Source organism: Sinocyclocheilus grahami, unplaced genomic scaffold (genome assembly GCF_001515645.1).
Source record: "Sinocyclocheilus grahami isolate Dianchi unplaced genomic scaffold, SAMN03320097.WGS_v1.1 scaffold274.1, whole genome shotgun sequence".
Classification (NCBI taxonomy): Eukaryota; Metazoa; Chordata; class Actinopteri; order Cypriniformes; family Cyprinidae; genus Sinocyclocheilus; species Sinocyclocheilus grahami.
The window spans coordinates 975902-985213 of record NW_015505453.1 but is presented as its reverse complement, the minus strand read 5'-3'; the positions used below and the strand labels follow the sequence as shown (position 1 = coordinate 985213).

The 9312-nt window shown below is 36.7% G+C and overlaps 1 protein-coding gene across 2 annotated transcripts in view; it reads left to right on the top strand.

The window, feature by feature from the left end:
• eif2b3 (eukaryotic translation initiation factor 2B, subunit 3 gamma) overlaps nucleotides 1-9312 on the top strand; it is a 36795-nt gene that overhangs the window by 25889 nt on the left and 1594 nt on the right. For both annotated transcript variants that reach the window (XM_016291620.1, XM_016291619.1), the window contains exons 7-11: nucleotides 1099-1232; nucleotides 1353-1543; nucleotides 1666-1728; nucleotides 1846-1994; nucleotides 7278-7381. In XM_016291620.1, the coding sequence (XP_016147106.1) occupies nucleotides 1099-1232; nucleotides 1353-1543; nucleotides 1666-1728; nucleotides 1846-1994; nucleotides 7278-7381 (641 nt within the window). The remainder of the gene's footprint in view (nucleotides 1-1098; nucleotides 1233-1352; nucleotides 1544-1665; nucleotides 1729-1845; nucleotides 1995-7277; nucleotides 7382-9312) is intronic.

Sequence of the window (9312 nt, the reverse complement as noted above, 5' to 3'; positions counted from 1 at the left end):
ATATATATATATATATATATATATATATATATGTGTGTATATATATAATTATTTTTCAAAATAAATTAATACTTTTATTAATTGAGGGTGCATAAAATTGATCAAAAGTAATAGTACACATATTTATAATGTTACAAAAGATTTGAATTTCTTTTGAACTTTTAAATTCATCAAATAATAATGAAAAACTGTCATTGTTTTTTTTTCACAAAAATCTTAAGCAGCATAAACATTTTCAACATCGAAAAGACAATGTTTCTTGAGCACCTTATCAGGTATATTAGAATGATTTCTTAAAGATCATGTGACTTTGAAGACTGGAGTAATGGTTACTGAAAATTCAGCTTTTCCATCACCGGGATAAATGACATTTTATTATATATTTAATTAGAAAACAGGCATTTTATATTATGATATTTCACACTATTGCACTTCTGAATGTATTTTAACCAGGCCCGGCTCGAGAATAAAATCACCGAGGGTGCATCTTAAATTAGTGAGGGTGCTCTAAACTTTAGTGCCATCCATTGCTATGGCGCAAAGAGCGCTCCTTTTATAATCGCTAAAAAGCTTTCACTCGATCATCTTAGTTCATCGTGATCTCACAGTTACGTTATAATCAATGAAGTTCTATATGTGATTGGCTACATTGCTAAACTCTGCAAAAACACGTTGAAATAGAAACCGTTCTCCAAGGCGCAAAACATAACGCACTAAATCTGCAATAAAATGCCATTATTACAGCTTTAACTGAAAGTGCTACTGATTTAGTTTGAGAGTGCTTAGCACCCTCTAGCACCCCCATAGAACCGGGCCTGATTTTAACCAAACAAATGTAACATAAGAAAGCATAAAACATACCAATTAACCAAGCCTTGGAATAGTAGTGTTAATTGACAGCCTTTTATGTAATGGCTATTCATTACTTTACTCTTCTGCCACAATAATGCCTTTGGATTAGTTAAATAATAAATCAATTTGATAGAATAATAGCATATACACTACCGGTGAGAAAATTATTTTAGTCTGAAATGACTGACAGCCCTGCTTTAAGTACAAGCTCAAACCTGTGTTGTTACCATATGCTTTTATTTACAGGTCTGTCACCTCAATCAGGGGGGAATTAGTGCCATATTTGGTGCGTAAGCAATTCTCCAAGTTTTTAAACACCAAAAATGCAACAGAGGATACAGAGAAGAATCAAAAACAACAGGATGCTCACCACAATTTGGGTACGCTTCCACTTGTAATGACTCGCATTTGCACAGTTCATATTTGTCATCCTTTTAAGAGAATGTTTGGTGTACATAATAAATGGTGACCTTTCAAAAACCACATACATGCTTTCACAGAGCTCCTCAGCACTAGTAAAGAAGAGGCGCTGCTCCAGCTTGCCCGGGAGAGGTCATGTTGGAACGATCATCGTGGAGACATGAGTGAGGCCTACCATGGCGGAAAGCTACGCTGCTATGTTCACATCATGGAGGAGGGCATGTGTTATCGTGTGAACACGCTCGCGGCTTATATAGAGGCCAATCGTGTGGTGAGAACAAACTGAAATAACTGTTTCAATGGCACATTTTCCTTTACAGTGAACTGTCCGCAAAACAGTCGTTTGAGACACTGCAATGGCTGCACTGAATTATGGTCTCCTTTATCCCTTAGGTTCCAAAGCTGTTTGAGGACCCTCCAATCCATCCGACTGCTGTGGTCACAGAACGCTCCTTGGTGAGTCCCATAGATATGTCACAAATATGATGCTGTCTGTGATTAAAAATGCATATTTTAAATGTATATTGAAATACATTACTCCTCAAATAAAGTAATGCCGTCTCTTTTATTTAGGTTGGAAGTGACAGCATTATTGGGCCATATTGTCAGATATCAGACAAGACATCCATCAAGCGTTCAAATGTTGGCACATCATCTACAATCAAGGAGAAGGTGAAGATCACCAACTCCATCATCATGAATGGAGTCACTATTGAAGAAGGGTAAGTGATCTTACTCAAGTGCATTCTGAATGTTTATGAGAATATGATTCAGAAAGAGTCTTTTTATGGGTAATTTATTTGTAAATCAAACCCAGACAGGATGTTTGACCAAAATAACGTAATTTGCATTCTTTGAGTGGTTAAATGTAATAATATTTAAAAACATACTAATAAACAGCAGTATTTAACTAAATAGTTTAAAAAAAATAACTAAATCATGTTGCTGCAATAGATCAAATAAAGCCAAATGCATTGCAGACTTTTGGAAACACTTTTCAGCATAGACTGTCAATTTTTTTTTTACCAGTAATTTTAGCAGCTTTCCAGTGGTCATGGACAACCTGGAAATATTTGGGAGTTTTACAATGGTGATTTTCAGAGCTAGAGAAGTCAGAGGAATTAATTAAATTATATATATAAAAAAAAAAAAAAAGTCTTGGAAATGTCAATATTGATTATAATATTAATATGCTTAACTCATTTGTCAGTGCAGTTGCTATGATTTAGGAACAAACAAAAATAACACAGGAAAATCATGGAAATTTGTTGGTCAGAAGGCATTGGAACCTTGATTTAAAAATGAAATATGATTTACTTAAATGAATCAGACTTGACTGAGCCCATCTGCAAGATTGACATTGTAGCGAATTTAACTCATGGGGAAATATGAATAATTAACCATAACTAGTTATAATTAACTATTCATATTTTAGATCCACTGTAGATATTTAGCTGACCACTCAGGGTCTCATCGGGGTCTCGACCTGACTGCACTTCGTCGTCATAACCGACTTGAGTGGGCAAATGCTCACATTCGATGGCGTCTGGCACTTTGGAGAAGTGTTCTCTTCATAGATGAATCCCAGTTTTCACTGTACAGGGCAGATGGCAGACAGCGTGTATGGCATCGTGTGGGTGAGTGGTTTGCTGATGTCAATGTTGTGGATCGAGTGGCCCATGGTGGCGGTGGGGTTATGGTATGGGCAGGCGTATGTTAGATTTAGACAGATTTGTGAACAATATTTGAGAGAAATAGGCCTTTTGTGTACATAGAAAAAGTCTTAGATCTTTGAGTTCAGCTCATGAAAAATGGGGGCAAAAACAAAAGTGTTGCGTTTATATTTTTGTTCAGTGTATATATAAAATTTTAGGATTTTATCTCATATTGCTCACTAAGGCAACATTTGTTTGATCGGAAATACAGTAAAAACAGTAATATTGTGACATTATTACAATTTAAAATAACTTCTAACTTCTTTTCTATTTTTATACATTTTAAAATGTCATTTATTCTTGTGATTGCAAATCTGGATTTTCAGCAGCCATTACTCTTCAGTGTCACGTGATCCCTCAGAAATCATTCTAATATGCTGATTTCTTACTGCCATTAATGTTGAAACTGTATGTGCTGCTTAATATTCTTGTGGAAACCATGAACATTTTAAGGATTATTTGATAAAAGCATCTTTGAAATAGTTAAAAATGTACTTTTAAATAATCACATTTTTATACCAGTTTTTATACCAAGTTTTTTACTGTCATTTATCAATTCAAAGCGTATAAATTTCAACATTTTAAATAGTAGTGTACATAGTGTACAAAGCCTTTGCAATTTCGTGCACCCCTGTGTCATCCTGTACAGACCACAAGTCTAGGATGACAGACAGATTGGCTGTCTCCAGAGTATTTAGTGGTTTGGATCAGATGTTCAGCGTGTAGAAAAAAAGTTCAGATTTTGTCTGTTAGGTTAAAAGTGGGCTTGACGTAGACATAATGCACAAAGAGACTGACCCGTTTCTGCCGGAGGGTGGTGTTGGGGTGGATGCTGCTGCTTTTTGTTGTGTTGAGCAAAAGCAGAAACTTGCGTTGTCAGACCCCTAAAGGTGTTCGCTGACCCTGAACAGCCCCCCGGTACAACAAATTAACAGAAAAGTGATGAATGTAGATGTAATGATTCCCAAAGAAACAAGTGTCTCGCTACAAGTGTTACATGCACGAGTAAAAGAAGCCTCAGCAAACATTCACATCTCGCTAAACTTGCATGCTTCTTTTCTGACATCATAGACTTGTGAATGAACAAAGTTTTTTTTTTTTTGCCCCCGTTTTTTTTTTTTTTTTTTCTTCACCCAAAACGGTTTAGATTTAAGCTGATTTGGGTTAATGGTGATCTCGCTTGCCATTGAACACAAACTGTCCCAAATCAGCTCTGGGTGGTAAAGAAAAAGGACCCTGTTAGGTGGAGACAGCTTTGGTTTAAACCAGTTTTTCCCTTCAAAAAAACAAGCTTGGAGCCAACGTGGCGACCCTCGTGTACGAATTAGCCTGTGCATGAAGAGTGGAGTGAAAGAAAGGATAGAGGAAGGAAAGAAAGGAACAGCAACTCTTTCAAAACATAAAGTAAGAAGGGATTAGGAAATCCCTGGCATTTAAAAGCGCCACTTGCATTTTTCGGCCCTTTGTTTGCATGTAGGAGTGGTTGTTTACAAAGCTCGGGCGGTTCGGGGTTGATGGGAAGGGGGGCATGATGGTGGCTTGTTTGGGGGGGTCACAGCAAGGAGGAGCATAGTGTCAGTAATTAGTGGTATTTCAGCAACTGCATCTTTGGTGGTCTCTCTGTTTAAAACTCCAATCCTTGTAATCTCCCATCTACCCCCTCTGTCTCACCCACTCCCTCTCTTTCTTCAAACCTCGCTCACTCGCTCTCTCTCTTGTACACACCCGTGCACCTGAATAGAGCGCCCTGTGTAGCTGCCAATAGAAACCTGCCTCCGTCAGCTACAACACGGCCACGCTTTCCGACGCTGCTTGATCTTGAAGACGGGACGCCCTGTCCGCTGTCCCTGTTCCGTGAGCTGAAAATCTTTAATAAAAAGTTGTGGTTTTAAATTTTGCATCGCTATATGGCTGGAGAAAGTGTGAAATGGCACTTCCTGTAGGTCCTGTGACATCCGGACACTAAACCGCAGAAAAGCAGTTCTAAAGTGCTCCTGTACATCATAAGGCAATGTTGTTTTTAATATATATGCTAATGTAGCCAAAAGGAAAATAAAACAAGCCTTGGGAAAACATTGAGGTATCAGGTTTCAAATTGACGTGGTGGTGATGGGAAGGGGGGGTGTAATAGGGTCGCGTGAGGAAAGGACAAGACCCTCAGCTGTGCAATTAGCAAAAAGACATGAAAGCCGAACACTCGTGGTAAATATGTTTCACCGCAAGAGAGTGCAGAAAAAGTTGAGAGTTGGCCCGGGCAAACCAAGTAAACATAAAACTGTGCAAATAAAGTTTTATGGTGCCAAAGCGATCCCAGGAAAATATTATTCTTTGTATGGTGTAAACAGACAGCAGCACAGGGATGTGTGTGTGTGTGTGTGTGTGCGTCCAAGTGCACATAGTTCAAAGCCAGGCTCCCGAGCACTTCGCTACAACTCGCATACACAAATATCAGCCTTTCATTATGCTAATATGCTCAAAGGTTCCAGACGTTTTCGAAAAGAAGTCATGTTGCATATAAGCACTGTCAGTGGTTCTTTACTTATGTACTTCCTGTATTATTTTAATGTAGCAAAGTATTTACTGCTTGATATCTAGTGTTAAGGATAGAGTGTTTACACAAGATGTGTTCTGGAGTTCAAAAACAGCTGAATGGAGTGCAGTGCAATGGAGTCTTGATTCTGTTTTAACTACTTTTGACTTGAAACAATGTCTTAAACGTCTTAAAAGACATCTGATTTGATGCGTATGTGCACAGACCAACGGTTAAAAGCAACTAAATCAATATTGACTATTTACTTTCTATCTCTGATTGATTTATTGGTCTGTGTTATTCTAAAGAAATCATTGTAATATTCAATCATAATGCAATAACTTCCTCTGAGACGACTTTTGTTTTGAGCAATTAGCTGTCTGAGCATTGTTTTAGTAAATTCACATGAAGCCTGGCTTCATTCTGGTATGTTTCTTGTTGATTATTCTGTTTCACACAGAAATATGACAGATTATGAAATCAAAGTGGGTTATTAATAGTCAAGTCGAATGCTGGAGATCAAATTATGTGAACTGAGCTATAAAAATGGTTTTCTTAGGACTAGTGGTCAAACGATATGGGCCTTGCAAAATAAAATAAAAATCTCTGAATAGTAAATTATAGCCAAAGTGTTATTTAACACAATATGTAACCCTGGACCACAGAACCAGTCATAAAGGCCAACTGAATAAATAATCTTTCCATTGATGTATGGTTTGTTAGGATAGGACAATATTTGGCCGAGATACAACCATTTGAAAATATGGAATCTGAGGGTGCAAATGAAGTTCTTAGCAATGCTTATTCCAAATCAGAAATTAAGTTTTGATATATTTACGGTAGGAAATGTACAAAATATCTCTATGGAAAATGATGTTTATGTAATATCCTAATGATTTTTGGCATAAAAGAAAAATCGATCATTTTGACCCATGCAATGTATTGTTGTTGGCTATTGCTACAAATATTCACGTGCGAATTAAGACATGGTTTTGTGGTCCAGGGTCACATATTTATTCAAAATTCACTCAAAAATATTTTTTTAATTCTTAAAAAAAAGAACTGAATGAGCCATGGTAGAGGCAAGATTTTTGTTGCCAACACTACTGACCAAATAGATGCGGGTGTCAACAATATGACCGTCTCAAAACGTCTCTCAAATACTGGTCTAACTTGTCACTATTTTGGACATAAGTGCTGTTTCTGTCATTGTCGTGATTTACACTGCCGTTCAAAAATTTGTGGTCAGTATGATTTTTGTTTTTAAAAGAAATTAATACTGTTATTCAGCAAGAATGCAGTAAATGAATCAAAAGTGACCGTAGTAAATATATTTATAATGTTACAAATGATTTCTCTATGAAATAAATGTTGTTCTTTGAACTTTATATTCATCCTGAAAAAAGTGTTTCCATAAAAATATTAAGCAGCACAAATGTTTTCAGCACTTTTCTTGAGCATTAAATCAGCACATTAGCATCATTTCTGAAGGATAATGTGGCACTAAAGACTGGAGTAATGACTGCTGAAAATGTAGCTTTTCCCATCACAGGATTTAATTGCATTTTAAAATGTATTAAAATAGAAAACAGTTTTTTTCAATTGAAATAATATTTCATATTATTAGTGTTTTTGTTGCAATTTTGATCAAATGAATGCAGCGTTGGTGAGACTTCTTACCGACCCCAAACTTTTGATGGCATTTGTTTGTTGTATGCGCATGAACACAACACTAACCCAACACTTCTCTCTTCCCCCAGGTGTAACATTCAAGGTAGCGTGATCTGCAACAACGCAGTGATTGGACGTGGAGCCGACATGAAGTACTGTCTCGTGGGGAGCGGCCAGTGCATAGAGCCAGAGGGTGAGAACGCTGTGGTCCAGTGCTCTTCGGGTTACACTACACACACAAAAACACACACTCTACACTTCTGTAGTTCCGTAGTGTTTGTATTAAATCCAGCCTTTTGTGTTTGTGTTTGTGTGCACTCTCTCGCCCATGTCTGCCTTTTCTTTGTGTGATCTTGTGTGTGTGTGTGTGTGTGTGTGTGTGTATGTATGTGCGTTTTAATCTGTTTTAATAGCGTATTAAAACCTAAGCTTGTGTGTACAATTGAGCGTTATTTTTTTAATATGCTTAATCCTCGCAGTCTTAGATCACTGCGAGGTTTGTGTGCGTCTATTTGCGTGTTTGTGGCTTCAGGCTCTTGTATTCCGGGTGGTCCATGCCTGGTCTCTAACCTCTCCATCAATGACAGTGCCTTAAGGCGGCCCTAAGATGTCCAGAGGCTGCACAGTCTAATTGACTGAACAACAGGGTGTTGCTGGCTCGTCTGACCCCCCCCCCCCCCCGCAACTTTTCTACATCTCCACCCCCCACCTCTCCATCATCACTCTCGAGCTGGACTCGATTAGTTGGCCATAACCTCTAAAAATGCTTAGGCTTATTGAAGTGCTCCCAGAAATCCCAAATTACAAGCTAGACCCCCTGTACTTCCCCCGACGCACACCCGCCCTCCGGGTTCAGCGCAGCGAGAAACCACGATTCAAAGTTATCCCAGAAAAACCCAGAGCAGAGGTTAATGTAACCTATTATTTAAAAAGCATTGCTTATAATAACTGCAATAAATCCCCTTCAGTAGCCTTGAGGTTGACACTCGCTCCTTTGTACACAGATGCACAAATTTAACGTTAAGTCAAAGAGAGAAATTAAGTTCATTAAAGAGTTGCTGCTTGGTTTTGATGTGTACCCTCTTGAAATAAATAGGCTGATTTTCCTTTGAGGTTGAGCTAGAAAATTGAAAGATTCCCTCTGATGGTTATGTAGCTTAAATGTAATGGTGGATTCAAATTTGTGCACCGATATAGAGGGTAATGTTTGGAAACAATCTTGATATTACAGACTTGTTTGTGTATACTATGATCGTCTATAGGATATTTTTAAGGATGCATGATTTATTTGTCACAATATATCAATAACGGACAACATCAGGCTGACTTAGGCCAATATTGGAAGCGGACAATAACAATGCTTTTCCTCCAGTTCAAACAGTGCGCTCTTTTATGATGGGTTACAAAAGTGCTGAGTGGATGACTCTTATTTAAAACTGTCAAGAAACATCTGTCATATATGACCCTAAGATTAAGATGAATTATATTTTACGTTAGGAAAATATTTTTAGAACTGTGGGGAAAATGGATTTATCACAATAATGTAACAATCAAAAAAAGTCTTAAATTGTTAATATGACTATTTTAGCTATTTTATTTCCTTGTATTTACTTTAATTTTATGAATGTGATTTTATACATAAATTTACACTACAGTTCAAAGGTCAGTATGTTTTTTGAAGAAATCTCTTATACTCACCAACACTATTTATTTGACCAAGTATATGATAAAGAGTAATAATTCCTATTATAAATGTTAAAAACAACAGTTCTGCTTAATATTTTTGCAGAAACTAACAGCATTTATTTGAAATTTAAATCTTTTGTAATTGTAAATGTTTTTGCTGTAACTTTTAGTCCATTTAATACATCCTTGATGAATGAAGTTTTTGACTGGTAGTGTATATAGAATTACTTATTTTTATTTATTTGTTTGTTTATTTATTTAGGGGTGATAAATCACAGACAGTTCTTACATTTTTGTGACATCAATTTGACTATCAATTTGAAGACATGTATGAATTTGAACTCTTCTACTTTGTGTATGTGTGAGTATATATATATATATATATATATATATATATATATATATAAAAAATCTACACGCACAGAGTTTTATTTCTCT